Here is a 15,746-nt window from a genome sequence, read left to right as displayed (position 1 = left end):
CCTTCTGGTGATTTAAACAGGTTATGACCTGTTTGGGCCGCCGCGGGAGCGGACTGCTGGGCAGGATGGACCTATGGTCTGACCCGGCGGAGGCACTGCTTATGTTCTTATGTTCTTAAGTGGAAGGTTTAGGTGGAAGGATAAGTAACTCAGTCTTGACCATGTTCAGTTTTTAAGTGGCAGCGTGACATCCAGGCAGCAATGTCAGACAGGTGAACTTAGACTCAGGCCATGATTCCTGTAGAGAGGTAGATCTGGGAGTCGTGTATATTAAAAATCATGGGAGGAGATCAGAGCACCAAGGAAACGAGTATAGATGGAGAAAAGAAGAAGTCCCAGGACAGAGCCCTGGAGTATATCAACTGATAGTGGGATAGCAATGGCAGAGGATTCATCATTGCATACATTAAAGGTGCGATGTGAGAGATAAGAAGAGAACTAAGAAAGAACAGAGCGCTGAAATCCAAGTGAGAATAGCGTATCAAAGAGAAGGTGGTGTCAAAAGCAGCAGATAGATCGAGAAGGATGAGGATAGGATAGAGGCCTTTGGATATGGCAAGGGCAATTTCCGTAGAGTGCAAAGGGCGAAAGACTGATTGAAGTGGGTTAATAATAGCTTGAGATGATACAAAGTCAAGGCAATAGAGGTGAACCACACATTCAAGTAGTTTGGATATAAAGGAGAGGAGAGAGATGGGGACAATACCTGGAAAGGCAGGTAGGGTTCAGCATAGGTTTTTTGAGGAGTGGTGTAACTACAGCATGTTTGAAGACATCAGGGACAGTTGCAGTGGAAGTGATAGAATGAGGATGTGACAGATGGAAGGGATGGCAGTAGGAGAGATAATGCTGAATAGACAGGTGGGAATGGGATCAGAGGAGCAGGTAGTGAGTTTGGAGGAGGAAAGAAAATGAGCAGTTTCATCTTCTGTGGTTTCAGAAAAGGTGGCAGGGGCTGAAGGAGGGATGACACAGTGGGCAGGTGGAGGGAGAGCTGGAGGTGGCTTGGTTGTAAACTCAAGGTTAATCTTGTGAACCTTGTCCTTGAAGTATTCAGCCATAGTTTGGGGGGAAAGTGATGGAGGGGTTGGAGGTGAGGGCACTTTGAGTAGAGAATTCAGTGTGGCAAAGAGAGAGAGAATTAGTCAAATTGGTGTAGTAGTCTTGTTTGGCAAGTGAAAGAGCAGACTGGAAGGAGGTTAGGAGGAATTTGAAATGAATAAGGTCAGCATCCGAACATAAGAATAGCCTTACTGGGTCAGACCAATGGTCCATCAAGCAAGCCCAGTAGCCCGTTTTCACGGGTGTGGGATTTGAGCCAAAGCTGTTCAGCAAGCTTGGCACAGGAACTTAAGTAGTGGATTTTAGAGGTCAGCCAGGGCTGGGTTTGGCACATCTTATAGAACGTGGCATGGGGGGAGCAATGGTATCTAGAGCAAAGGAGAAAATCTTATAGGAGGAGAGCCTCATTGACAGACTTGGGCAGCATAGTGGTTGAGAGGAGAGGTGAAACAGTGGCCAACAGCCTGAAGATTCCTAAATGTAATGGTGGAGATTGGTTGGGTCTGGGGAAGGGTGATGAATTGTGAAAGTTATCAGATGATGGTCAGAGAGGGGAAGAAAAGCAGTGAGACTGAGGTGGAAGGAGAGGTTGTGAGTAACAACCCGTCACTACTCAACAACCAATGGGAAAACAGGTAACGTCCATGATATAGGGCAGCAACTGAACCAGGGTCTTCAGGGCAGAGCCAGGTGGAGAGGTTGAGAGACAAAGAAGGCATGGATGTATGATTTAATACCATTAGGGTTTTTATTTTACCGCTGTGCCTGTTTTCATGCATCCAGCTTTTTATCTGTCAGAATGGGGATGTCATAACATTAAATTAGATTTATTGACTTCTATTCCACCTTAACCTTTCAGTTCTAGGCAGATTACAATAAGAGGTATCTGGACATTTCCAGGGAATTACATTTCAAAGCTTATTATTAGGCAGAAATTGGATTAGCATTGTAAGACATATTTCCTAAATAACATTATTTTGACTTCTTTCCATTTTGATTTCTTTGTTTTCTACAATTTTCTTAGGTTATGTATCTTGCTGTGTGGATTCTTTCATGACTTCTAAGACCACTTTTTTGATTGAAGCATTTATCACATTCAGAACATTTATATGGTTTCTCTCCAGTGTGGATTCTTTCATGAACTCTAAGATATTCTTTTCGATTGAAGCTTTTATCACATTCAGAACATTTATATGGCTTTTCTCCCGTGTGGATTCTTTCATGAATTTTGAGATGACTTTTAAAATTGAAGCTTTTGTCACATTCAGAACATTTATGTGCTTCTTCTCCAGTGTGGATTCTTTTATGCAGTGTGAGGTTTTGCTTTTGATTGAAGCATTTATCACATTCAGAACATTTATATGGTTTTTCTCCAGTATGGATTCTTTCATGAATTCTAAGGCATTGTTTTCGATTGAAGCTTTTATCACAATGAGAACATTTATATGGTTTTTCTCCCGTGTGGATTCTTTCATGAATTCTAAGGCATTGTTTTCGATTGAAGTTCTTATCACATTGAGAACATTTATATGGTTTTTCTCCAGTGTGGATTTGTTCATGAATTCTAAGGTTTTGTTTAAGATTGAAGTTTTTATCACATTGAGAACATTTATATGATTTTTTTCCAGTGTTGATTCGTTCATGAATTCTGAGGTGTTGTTTCTGTTTGAAGCTTTTATCACATTCAGAACGTGTATATGGGTTTTCTCCAGTGTGGATTCTTTCATGCAATCTGAGGTTTTGCTTTTGATTAAACCGTTTATCACATTCAGTACATGTATATGGTTTTTCTCCAGTATGGATTCTTTCATGAATTCTGAGAGTATGTTTTTCTTTGAACTGTTTTTCACATTCAGAACATTTATATGGTTTTTCTCCAGTATGAGTTCTTTCATGAATTCTGAGGTATTCTTTTCGTTTGAAGCTTTTATCACATTCAGAACATTTATATGGCTTTTCTCCCGTGTGGATTCTTTCATGAATTTTGAGATGACTTTTAAAATTGAAGCTTTTGTCACATTCAGAACATTTATGTGTTTCTTCTCCAGTGTGGATTCTTTTATGCAGTGTGAGGTTTTGCTTTTGAGTAAACCTTTTATCACATTCAGAACATTTATATGGTTTTTCTCCAGAATGGAGTCTTTCATGAATTCTGAGAGTATAATTTTGATTAAAGCTCTTACCACATTCAGAACATTTATATGGTTTTTCTCCAGTATGGATTCTTTCATGAATTCTGAGAGTATGTTTTTCATTGAACTGTTTTTCACATTCAGAACATTTAAATAGCTTGACTCTCTTGTTCATTTCATGCACTTCTGTCTTTAAAGATTGTTGTTCTATGCTCCCCTCTTTCTCTTTTCCCCGGCTGAACTCCTCACCTGCTGTGTAAAAGACATATGTACAGTAAAAAGTCCAAGTAAGGTAGGCCATATGATCATAACATAACATCATGCTTATAGACCGCACAACCAGAAGTTCAACGTGGATAACAAAAGATTAACATGAAAATAACATAAGAAACACCTAAAACTAATTGGCCAGATATTTTAAAAAAATATAGGTTTTCAACAGAGTTCTAAAGTGTTTGTAAGAACAGGCTCTACGTAACAGTGATGGAAATTCTTTATCTATGGAGGCTGCCTGAAATGCTAATGTATGATCTAAGTATTTCTTATTTTTACAACCTTGAAATGATGAAAAAATGAACAGGCATGACATTTTCCACTGTGTTTATGAGAAATCTATCAGTCATATAGCTAAGAGAAGTGACGCTCACAACCTTCTAAGGCAATCGGCCCCTCCAAGAGCAAGTCTGGACGCACATGGAGTCTGAGACTATGGTTCTTTTGGAAGCAAACAAAATCCGCCTACTACGAGCCCCTGGCCCTGTCTGGTGCTAGGATGACCACTGGTTCCATGTGCTAAGCTACGCAGTAAAACGCCCTGCCTATCATGGGCCACGGGGGAGCCTCTCGGTCCTTCATCTGCCTTCTTGTTCTTCGCCAACCCCTTCTGCTCACAATGGCCTGTAATGCTTGCAGAGGCAATGTCCACGCTCCTGGATCAGTGACGGACAGAGAGACACCTGTAGGTGGCCGGAGTGAACAATGTTCAAGTGGATTACCTCAGAATAAGAACACAAGAGTTGCCCTACTGGGACAGACTAAAGCTCCATCAAGCCCACGATCCTGTATCCAACAATGGCCAACCCAGGTCCCAAGTACCTAGCTAAATTCCAAGTAGTAAAACAGATTTTAAGCTGCTTATCCTAGGAATAAGCAGTGAATTTCCCTAAGTCATCTCAATAATGGCCCATGGCCTTTTCTTTTAGGAAATAATCCAAACCTTTTTTTTAAACCCTGCTAAGGTAACTGATTTCACCACATTCTACAACAACAAATTCCACAGTTTAATTACACATTGTGTGAAGAAATATTTTCTCTGGTTTGTTTTAAATCTACTACTTAGTAGCTTCATCACATGTCCCCTAGTCCTAGTATTTTTGGAAAGAGTGAATAAGTAATTCACATCTACCCTTTCCATTCCACTCATTATTTTATAGACCTCTATCATATCACCCCTGAGCCGTCTCTCCTCCAAGCTGAAGAGCCCTAGCTGCTTTATTCTCTCCTCATAGGGAAGTCGTCCTATCCCATTTATCATTTTTTGTCGCCCTTCTCTTTACCTTTTCTAAGTCTGCTATATCTTTTTTGAGATAGGTGACCAGAATTGCACACAGTATTCGAGGTGCGGCCGTACCATAGAGCGATACAAGGGCATTATAACATTTTTATCTTTGCTTTCTATTCCTTTCCTGATAATTCCTAACATTCTATTTGCTTTCTTGGCAGCTGCCTCAAATTGAGCTGAGGTTTTCAACATATCCTCAACAATGACACCTAGATCCTTTTCCTGAGCAGTGACTTCTAACACAGAACCCAGCATCACATAGCTAGAGTTCAGGATCTTCTTCCACATTGTGACAGAGGGTATAAAACCCTGCCACTTCCCCTGCTTGACACTGCTTCTCAGACTCAGAATAAAGCTCAGGAAAACCCAGCACTCCCCCTCCTGGCTAAACTGTCTCACAAACACAGCAGCACTGAGAAAGGGTTTCCCTCAGGGAGGAGAGAGAAAAGTAGGAAACTAGGAAGTGACTTTGGGGAACTTAAAAGTCTGAGCCAGACCCAGGAGGAGAGGTGTGCTAGAGGGAACCTAGGAGCTGGAGAAGCTGGTTGGAAGGGCCTGGGACTGATAGAGCTTGTAGGAGATAAGATTCTACTGCATGTAAAAATCTACCTTTGTTCTAGTGCCTGCTAAGACCTGGGACCACAAATGCTGCCTGTTTCCTGCACCTAGAATAAAGACTCTTTGGGGCATGTCAGGTCCTACGGAGAAAGGGACTTGCGTTTGGGAAAAGCCTAACTGTTTTCTTTGAAGAATCCAAACTTATAGAGGAGCCCATGAAGAAACAGACTCTGCACTTCTGTCTAATTAAAGAGGTTTTTTCCCCTTGAATGCCTAGAGTGTGTCTGTCTGTGTAACGCTGCCCAACTCTGTCACACTCACATACATCACTTTCCACTTGCTCACATTAAACATCATCTGCTATTTTGATGCGTAGTCTTCCAGTCTCACAAGGTCCTCTTACAATTTTTCACAATCCTCTTGCGATTTAACAAATTTGAACAACTTTGTGTCAGCAAATTTAACTATCTCACTAGTTATTCCCATCTCTAGATCATTGATAAATATGTTAAAAAGCAGCGGTCCCAGCACAGACCCCTGGGGAACCCCACTATTTATACTATTAGAATACTCTCTCTATAGTCAGTTCATTACTTTGTATTGATGGAAGCAATGCCATTTTCCTCAAACTAGACAGACACTCCTCAAAACTGCCCAGAACAATAGGAGGGAAAAACCCTCAGATCCCTGTTTGCTGCCAGTTATAACTCTGCCAGCAAACTCAAAAGTGAAAATCCTCAATGGTTAAAAAACTTCCAACCTCCTATTGATACTCAGTACTCGTATTTTTTTAAACTTTTTCTTTACATTACTTCTTATCCATTATTTAATATATATCTTGCATTTAAATCGTTCTTTCAAGTGCTTAGCTTGTTTCTTAAGAAAAGGGGGAAATTTCAGTAGTCCACAGCCACTATTTACCCTTCTCCATGTGAAAAATTGAGGAAATGTAACTGCATTTTGAACTCTATTCCGTCTCATTTATTTGAGACTATTTCTTCTCAAGCTATTACATGGCTGACTGTACTTGTAAACCACGCATCGGAAAATGGGTTCTTCTCCACTGATACGGGTCATATTGTTCTTGCACTGCTTCTGGAAACTACTGACCAATCGCTAATATACCGTTGTTAACTAAATTGATAGAATCTATTGTCTCTAGTCAAATCTCTGCTTATCTAGAGAAATTCTCTGTTCTCCTACCATTCCAACATGGTTTTCGGCCCGATTTTAGCAACTACAATTATGTAATAAGTTTCTAATATTGTTACAGTTCGATCTATCTGCAGCTTTTGATGTTGTACACCATGACGTTCTGATTTATTTACTCTCAGATATAGGCCTTGATCAAGTAGTCCTAGATTGGTTTACTAAATTTTTGTTGTTACGCTCTTATACAGTAAATATGGAAGGTAAATTGTCAACTTCATGGAGATCTAAGTGTGGGGGTCCCACAGGGATCCCCACTGTCACCAATAAGAGTTTCAATAAATCAGCCTTGGAGACTCTTTTTACATATGCTGATGATATTTTCATTCTACTTGAAGTAGATTCAAATCTTTTCACTTTTTCTTCCAATATAAACCATTGCATCTCTAAACTTCAAACTTTTATGGTTAGGCCCAAAATTGGATATCTCCCTCCTACTGTAACATTGGCCTCAGGAGCTACCTTACAGATCAAATTATCTCCCAAGATTCTGGGCATTCTCATAGATTCCTCGCTTACGCTTAAAGATCAAATAAATTCTTTGGTTAAGAAATTCTTTTTTAGTCTTTGCATGTTAAAAAGAGTTAGAGCCTTCTTTCATCAACAACATTTTTCTGTCTTGGTTCAGTCTGTCATACTTGCTCAGCTGGACTATTGCAATTCAGTCTATTTGGGACTAACCAAAGGTAATCTACAAAGACTACAACTGATACAAAATACCGCGGCTAAATTGATTTTCGGGAAAAGAAAGTTCGATCATGTATCCCCATTGTTGGAAAAGCTTCATTGGCTTCCTATTTGCCTCATAATTCAATTTAAATGTGCATGTATTGTCTTTAAGATCTTGTTTGGGATTTTTTTCAATCTTTGGTTCCATTATCTTGGAATGCTCATAGATCAAGCTTTGTGAGGATTACACAAAAACTTAAACTCTCATTTCCTTCACCTTGGGGTATAAATTGGGAAACTCTTATATTTTCAAACTAATGGAGATTTGGAATGGTATTCAATTGATGATAAGAGGATTAGATTCTTTTCAATCATTTCGTAAAACCTTAAAAAGACTGCTGTTTTCAAAAACAGTTAACAAATTAGTTCTAAGTAGTCTTTCTCTTTTAGATCAATGATTTTCTGGCTCTGTTTTCTTTCTTTCAACCCGTTCTTAATCCATAAAAGGACATTATCTCCTATCCAATGACTTTCTGATTTCCCAGAAGTCTTTCATGAGGTACTTTGTCAAATGCCTTTTGAAAATCCAAATACACAATATCAAACCAGTTCACCTTTATCCACATGTTCATTCACCCCTTCGAAGAAATGTAGTAGATTGGTGAGGCAAGATTTCCCTTGACACAGGACTCTGGAAGGTACTTCATTCCCCCTTACAGGCCCATCTGCCTTTCTCCAGCCCTAGAGAACTATGTAGGGGCTAAATCTGAAGCTCCCACCTCTCCTTCCGATGACAGGAGAAGGAGGAGGAGCTGAAAAGCTGTGATTGATATCTTGTGCAGAATGCTCGCGAGTAGGCATGGACAACACTATGGATCATATTATTCTGCTTCAACAGGGTTTAAACATGGGGAATGAGAGGAAATCTACCCTGGACTTGGAATAAATGTTCAGACGCAGTAATGTAGGAGCTAGAATTAGTGGAAAAGTCAAGAATGACCCTCAGCAAATCAGCCCCTGCATCTAATAAAACCAGAGATCATGCAATCCTTACCTAGAGACATCACAGTTTCATAATTTTCCTTCATCACCTCCCGGTAAAGCTCCTTCTGCCCTTCATCTAAATACACCCACTCCTCCTGGGAGAAAGAGACAGCAACGTCCTCAAATGTCACCCACATCTGAAAGACAAAACAGAAACACACTCAGGAACACAGGGAAAACTCAGAATATTTTAGATCAGATATTCAACCTCTGCTCTTGGAGAGAGTATCCTAAAGTAGGAGAAGAATGAGGAAGAAGAGCCTGGGGAATGGAGGTAGCAGTGCCAGGAAGCAGAAAGTGAGATTGTCCAAAAGCAGGAGGAGAATGAGGAAGAAGAGCCTGGGGAGTAGAGGGAGCTGTGCCAGGAAGCAGAAAGTGAGAGCGTCCTAAAGCAGGAGGAGAAGAGGAAGAAGAGTCTGGGGAGTGGAGGGAGCAGTGCCAGGAAGCAGAAAGTGAGAGCGTCCTAAAGCAGGAGGAGAAGAGGAAGAAGAGTCTGGGGAGTGGAGGGAGCAGTGCCAGGAAGCAGAAAGTGAGATTGTCCAAAAGCAGGAGGAGAATGAGGAAGAAGAGCCTGGGGAGTGGAGGGAGCTGTGCCAGGAAGCAGAAAGTGAGAGCGTCCTAAAGCAGGAGGAGAAGAGGAAGAAGAGTCTGGGGAGTGGAGGGAGCAGTGCCAGGAAGCAGAAAGTGAGAGCGTCCTAAAGCAGGAGGAGAAGAGGAAGAAGAGTCTGGGGAGTGGAGGGAGCAGTGCCAGGAAGCAGAAAGTGAGATTGTCCAAAAGCAGGAGGAGAATGAGGAAGAAGAGCCTGGGGAGTGGAGGGAGCTGTGCCAGGAAGCAGAAAGTGAGAGCGTCCTAAAGCAGGAGGAGAAAAGGAAGAAGAGTCTGGGGAGTGGAGGGAGCAGTGCCAGGAAGCAGAAAGTGAGAGCGTCCTAAAGCAGGAGGAGAAGAGGAAGAAGAGTCTGGGGAGTGGAGGGAGCAGTGCCAGGAAGCAGAAAGTGAGATTGTCCAAAAGCAGGAGGAGAATGAGGAAGAAGAGCCTGGGGAGTGGAGGGAGCTGTGCCAGGAAGCAGAAAGTGAGAGCGTCCTAAAGCAGGAGGAGAAGAGGAAGAAGAGCCTGGGGAGTGGAGGGAGCAGTGCCAGGAAGCAGAAAGTGAGATTGTCCTAAAGCAGGAGGAGAATGAGGAAGAAGAGCCTGGGGAGTGGAGGGAGCTGTGCCAGGAAGCAGAAAGTGAGATTATCCTAAAGCAGGAGGAGAATGAGGAAGAAGAGCCTGGGGTGTGGAGGAAGCAGTGCCAGGAAGGAGAAAGCGAGATTGTCCTAAAGCAGGAGGAGAATGAGGAAGAAGAGCCTGGGGAGTGGAGGGAGCTGTGCCAGGAAGCAGAAAGTGAGATTATCCTAAAGCAGGAGGAGAATGAGGAAGAAGAGCCTGGGGTGTGGAGGAAGCAGTGCCAGGAAGGAGAAAGCGAGATTGTCCTAAAGCAGGAGGAGAATGAGGAAGAAGAGCCTGGGGAGTGGAGGAAGCAGAAAGTGAGACTGTCCTAAAGCAGGAGGAGAATGAGGAAGAAGAGCCTGGGGAGTGGAGGGAGCTGTGCCAGGAAGCAGAAAGTGAGATTATCCTAAAGCAGGAGGAGAATGAGGAAGAAGAGCCTGGGGTGTGGAGGAAGCAGTGCCAGGAAGGAGAAAGCGAGATTGTCCTAAAGCAGGAGGAGAATGAGGAAGAAGAGCCTGGGGAGTGGAGGAAGCAGAAAGTGAGACTGTCCTAAAGCAGGAGGAGAATGAGGAAGAAGAGCCTGGGGAGTGGAGGGAGCTGTGCCAGGAAGCAGAAAGTGAGATTATCCTAAAGCAGGAGGAGAATGAGGAAGAAGAGCCTGGGGTGTGGAGGGAGCAGTGCCAGGAAGGAGAAAGCGAGATTGTCCTAAAGCAGGAGGAGAATGAGGAAGAAGAGCCTGGGGTGTGGAGGGAGCAGTGCCAGACTCATTTCTTTTTTTACTCCTGGTGGAATTCTGCACAGATCTTCCATTTCACCCCATCCCTGTGCCCATCCCTTCTTTCTCCCCTGCGCAGTTCTGGCCTATCTTCCTCCAACGAGGCCTCCAACCTCCCTCTCCCCCCCCTCCTGTGAGATCAGACATAGCTGTTGGCCTCCCAAGGAAGCAGTAGCAGTAACAGCAAGCTGTCCAAGGCAGTGCTGTGAATGGGCTGCTTGCGGCCGGCCCTGCCAGGGCCTTCCCTCTGCTGCATCACTTCCTTTAGATAGATGACTCGCCAGAGGGAAGGTACAGGCAGGGTCGGCCACTAGCAGCCTATTCTCAGCGCTGCCTCTGCCCACTGCTGCTGCTCTGGAGGGCCCACAGGTATGTCTGATCTCAAGCAGGGGGGGGGGGGGGTTGGCTTGAGGCAGAGAGGCCAGACCCACTCAGGGGGGAGGAGAAGGGGACAGAGACCTGGATGCTAGACCACAATTTGGGGGGAGGGGGAGAAGGGAACATGGATGCGGGGTCTGTGGGCAGGGGGAGAGGAGGGGACACAAATGCTAGACTGCAAGTAGAGGGAGGAGTGGAGGAGAAATGAATGCAAGACCTGTAGAGAGAGGAGGAGAGGGGAGGAGACATGGATGCTAAACCCCTAAGTAGAGGGGAAAGGGGATGAGAAGGAAACCCAGGCCAGAAAGGGGGGTGAAAAGGAAGAGATGCCAGACCATGTGAAGGAAGGAAGAGACTCAGGGTGGTGGGTAGGATGAGGTCCCTCAAATACGGGTGGGAGCATGGTAGAGAGAGTGATCAAGACTTCAAATGGTGCAAGAGATTCTTAGCCAGTGGAGGGAGGGAGGAAGGGGGTCAAGAGGGGACTCAGGGTGCAAGTGAGAGAGAGCTGGACCGAGAGAGGAAAGGGAGAATTCTAAGGAAAAACTACAAGTAAACGTTGCAGAATTTTCAAACTTTTTGCACAGAATTCTGCCAGCAGAACTTTTAATGCTTGCCACACACAATGTGTTCTGGGTAAGAGGTTGGATGGCATTGCCTGGCACTGCATCCCCGGCTGCCCACCTGCCAGTCTCTTTCCTACCTGCCGAGCAGCAAACCCTGCAGCCATCCTTTTGCCTTTCTCTGCAGCACCAGCTTCAGCCCAGTCCACTGGGCTGGGCTGGGAAGGATGGTTTTCTCTGGATGCCAGGGATCAACTTCTTTGCTCCAGACGAGGGGCGGGAAGGAGTGAAGATGGAACAAAGGAAGAGAGCCTGGAGAGGAAGAGGCCTGTAAAGGAATTGCAGGGTGTGAGAGGGGCTGAGTGATCACATCGGTTTCCGGGACCAACCAAGGTCCTGGCAGAGCAATAGAGGAAGCTGGGGAACCCCAGTTTTATCTGTGACAAGACTGCAGGGCTTGGTCAACACTCTAGCCCCAGGCAAATATGCATTTATGGGTCCTCTCCCCCACCATTATTTCATCTCCCCAGACACAGCTGGAAATGCCCCCATGTGACACCCCCTAGAGCTCCTATCCCCCCTCCCCACTGCGTCACAGCCAAGCAGGGAAGGCAAGAAACAGGGCACAGACTGCTTTCAACTTCTAACTCCTCTTGCCTTGGGTTCTGCATCCCCAACCCTCTATGTCATGTCTGTCTGTCCAAGTTAGACTGTAAGCTCTTCAGAGCAGGAACCATCTATAAATGTCAGCCCACCTCTTTGAGAGTGCTTTCGACTCCTAACTCCTCTCACCTTCGGTTCTGCATCCCCAACCCTCTATGTCATGTCTGTCTGTCCAAGTTAAACTGTAAGCTCTTCAGAGCAGGGACCCTCTATAAATGTCAGCCCACCTCTTTGAGAGTGCTTTCGACTCCTAACTCCTCTCACCTTGGGTTCTGCATCCCCAACCCTCTATGTCATGTCTGTCTGCCAAGTTAAACTGTAAGCTCTTCAGAGCAGGGACCCTCTATAAATGTCAGCCCACCTCTTTGAGAGTGCTTTGAACTCCTAACTCCTCTCACCTTGGGTTCTGCATCCCCAACCCTCTATGTCATGTCTGTCTGTCCAAGTTAAACTGAAAGCTCTTCAGAGCAGGGACCCTCTATAAATGTCAGCCCACCTCTTTGAGAGTGCTTTCGACTCCTAACTCCTCTCACCTTGGGTTCTGCATCCCCAACCCTCTATGTCATGTCTGTCTGTCCAAGTTAAACTGAAAGCTCTTCAGAGCAGAGACCCTCTATAAATGTCAGCCCACCTCTTTGAGAGTGCTTTCGACTCCTAACTCCTCTCACCTTGGGTTCTGCATCCCCAACCCTCTATGTCATGTCTGTCTGTCTGTCCAAGTTAGATTGTAAGCTCTTCAGAGCAGGGACCCTCTATAAATGTCAGCCCACCTCTTTGAGAGTGCTTTCGACTCCTAACTCCTCTCACCTTGGGTTCTGCATCCCCAACCCTCTATGTCATGTCTGTCTGTCCAAGTTAGACTGTAAGCTCTTCAGAGCAGGGACCCTCTATAAATGTCAGCCCACCTCTGAGAGTGCTTTCGACTCCTAACTCCTCTCACCTTGGGTTCTGCATCCCCAACCCTCTATGTCATGTCTGTCTGTCCAAGTTAGACTGTAAGCTCTTCAGAGCAGGGACCCTCTATAAATGTCAGCCCACCTCTTTGAGAGTGCTTTCGACTCCTAACTCCTCTCACCTTGGGTTCTGCATCCCCAACCCTCTATGTCATGTCTGTCTGTCCAAGTTAGACTGTAAGCTCTTCAGAGCAGGGACCCTCTATAAATGTCAGCCCACCTCTTTGAGAGTGCTTTCGACTCCTAACTCCTCTCACCTTGGGTTCTGCATCCCCAACCCTATATGTCATATCTGCCTGTCCAAGTTAGATTGTTCTTCATTTACTTTATATCAGATGAAAAGTGACAGAGTTTGGTAACCGTGCTCTGTAATGAGGATTCAATCCTATTTCCAACCAACCAGACATCATTAAGAGAAATTACTTTGTCCTTAGGTATAAAGTCTTGACTTGACTCTATCACCATACGGACAGGAATCAAAGATTGAATTCCTTGTTTGTTGTGTGTCCGTACTCACATTTGGTGACGATATTTTTGTAGACTTCAATCCTATCTCCCCTCAGCCGTCTCTTTTCCAAGCTGAAGAGCTCTAACCGTTTTAGTCTTTCCTCATACGAGAGGAGTTCCATCCCCTTGACCATCTTGGTCGCTCTTCTTTGAACCTTTTCTAGCGCCACTAGATCTTTCTTGAGATAAGGCGTCTCTCCCACACTCCCTTTGCCACACAACCAAGGGCCCTGCTTCGGGGTCTGTACGGCATTGACGTGGAAATGTAGGATCCTCCAAGACATCCAAGTACCGCCTCCTTTCAATAATTCAGTGCAGCCGCACTTGTTCTCTGCCCGGATTGATGCAGCAAGTTTCACCCCGACACAGGCACGGGCCGGCAACATCAGAGGTCATGAGTGTGGTCTCCTCCGTGGGCAGCCAGATCCCCGCCAGTAGATAAGGTGATGACTTCTGGCTGTGTTGCTGGCCCTTGTGTACCTTAGTGTGAGCTGTGCTGGAAGAAAGGAGAACAAATGCTGGACATAGGGGTGGGGGGGACTTGCTGTACCATGCTAGTTAACCGTGGTTTGCCACTAAAACGGCGAGTGGTAATGTAGCAGGAGTTCTGCGATCACCATCAGTGCCAATATTATAAGTCATTTTTGTTTTTTTTTATTTTATTTGCGCTGGTTCCATGAATAAATTCTATGCATGAAATGTATGCCTAGATTTGGGAGTGGAGTTAAGGGCACAGTGAGGGCCTGGCGAAGGTTATTAGAGGTAGAGCACAAAGTTAAGTTGCTTGAAATATAACTTGGGTGACAAAGTTGCTGCTTTTATGGATTAAGTTCAATAAAATCATCACTTCATTTTTGTTTTAAAATAGACTAACTGGCAATAACCCCACGTTATCCATGTAATTGAAATGAATGAAATCACGGAATCTGAACATAAAGATAAGAGCTAGTGGTTCAGATAGAAATAATCCATAATACAGGAATAGTAACAATAACATAAATTTATAAAGGCAAAGACAGCGTCTGGTTTTGGTGACATTAGTTATTATTCCTGTTTCGATTATAGTTCTGGCCTGGTGGTTCTGTTCCTCCAGTCTCTTGTAGGATTAAGGATTAGTTTGCTGGTGATTTATTCTGGTCCAAATGTGTTCTCCTTAAGCAGTTGGACTCTGCGGCCATTTAATTTTTTTTAAGCTTTTTTCTTTTTTCATATTCTTACCTTTTATATATGATCTGCCTTGCATGAAGATTTCTATATTTTTAATGTAGTGAAAAATACAAACGCAGCACTATTTAAGGAGAATTAGATTGAACCCTTACATGTACAAAGAGACAGGAAAGGACCTTGAGGAGGGGCAGGAAAGAAGACTTGAACCAAAGGACAAGGTAGAGGGGAAACACCCTGAAGCGAGGAGAGAGAAATTCCAGACCTGGGGAGGGGGGAAGACAAAGAGAGTGAGAAAGAAAGAAAGACCTGGAATAAAGGTGGGAGGACTTGAAATGTTAGCAGAAGGAAGACAGAGAGAGAGAGAAACCTGAAACAAAGAGGAGGCAGAGGGGGCAGATGTTGGACTTGGGGGTGTATAGAGGGAAGAGAGAGAGAGAGAGAGACAGCAGAGAGGTGGAAAAGAGTGCTGCCCGATTCACGATTCGAATCGATTTACCAATTCACTTCGGGTGAATTGATTCGAATCAGTTTAAAACAAAATCAGCCTCCCGATTCAGTGACTGACCCTCCCCCCTTGCCCCCTAAAGCAGGAATGGCTCCTGCTTTAGAGGGCGAGGGGGGGAGGGTCAGTCAGGAAGTACTGTTGTCTGGCTTTCCCCCCTAGCCTCCTATGCATCCAGGGCCGGATTAAAGGGTAGGCCCGAGGAGTTCACAACACATCGTGCTCGGGTTAGGAGGCTGCAGGCGGCAGTGGTGGTTCTCTGTACATCTTCCCAGCCTTGGCAGACAATGCTCCTGTTGGTGCTTGCCTGCACTGTGGCCCACCTGCCGGCTTCATTTAATTCTGCTCGCTGCAGCTGCTCCAAAAGAGCCAGGTGCGTGCAATTGCACGCCGCCGGCCCATAAGCCTACTCTCCCTCAGAATTGAAGTTGGGGGAAGGCTTATGGACTGGCGGGTGCAATCGCTGCAGGCGCCTGGCCCTTTTGGAGTTGTGGCAGCAGCAGGGGAGTGTTAAATGGAGGCGGCGAACAGTGACGGCAGGCACAGGGTGAGTGGCGGGAGGTGGAATCGGTGGCGGGTCGGCTTGGGGAAAGGCAGGCAGGCTTCGGGGGGAGGAAAGGAGGATTCTGTGTGGTTCCTGCAGCTCTTGCCATGAGACTGGACCCACAGCTGCACAGCATTTCTTCTGCTGCGCGATAAAAAATTTAAAAAAAGGGATCAAGTATAGGCAGCCTCAATCAGCCTGAGAGGAGAGCTGAGGGGCAGGAGGCAAGGAGGGAAACTGAGGGCTCCTTT

The 15,746-nt window shown here is 45.0% G+C and overlaps 1 protein-coding gene across 2 annotated transcripts; it reads right to left on the bottom strand.

The window, feature by feature from the left end:
- On the bottom strand, positions 1-11,489 carry LOC117354763 (zinc finger protein 431-like). Of its 2 annotated transcripts, none has more exons than XM_033932708.1 (3): positions 11,300-11,489; positions 8,246-8,372; positions 1-3,446 (listed from the first exon to the last, which is right to left on the bottom strand). In XM_033932708.1, the coding sequence occupies exons 1-3, from the start codon at positions 11,324-11,326 to the stop codon at positions 2,083-2,085; spliced, it is 1,518 nt and encodes a 505-aa protein (XP_033788599.1). In that variant the 5' UTR covers positions 11,327-11,489; the 3' UTR covers positions 1-2,082. The 2 variants fall into 2 exon arrangements, with proteins under 2 accessions (XP_033788599.1, XP_033788600.1); XM_033932709.1 differs by having other exon boundaries at positions 1-3,443.
- Positions 11,490-15,746: the final 4,257 nt, after the last annotated feature.

The sequence above is a fragment of the Geotrypetes seraphini genome, chromosome 2, assembly GCF_902459505.1.
Source record: "Geotrypetes seraphini chromosome 2, aGeoSer1.1, whole genome shotgun sequence".
In the NCBI taxonomy this organism is placed as follows: Eukaryota; Metazoa; Chordata; class Amphibia; order Gymnophiona; family Dermophiidae; genus Geotrypetes; species Geotrypetes seraphini.
This window is presented reverse-complemented; position numbering and strand designations above follow the sequence as displayed.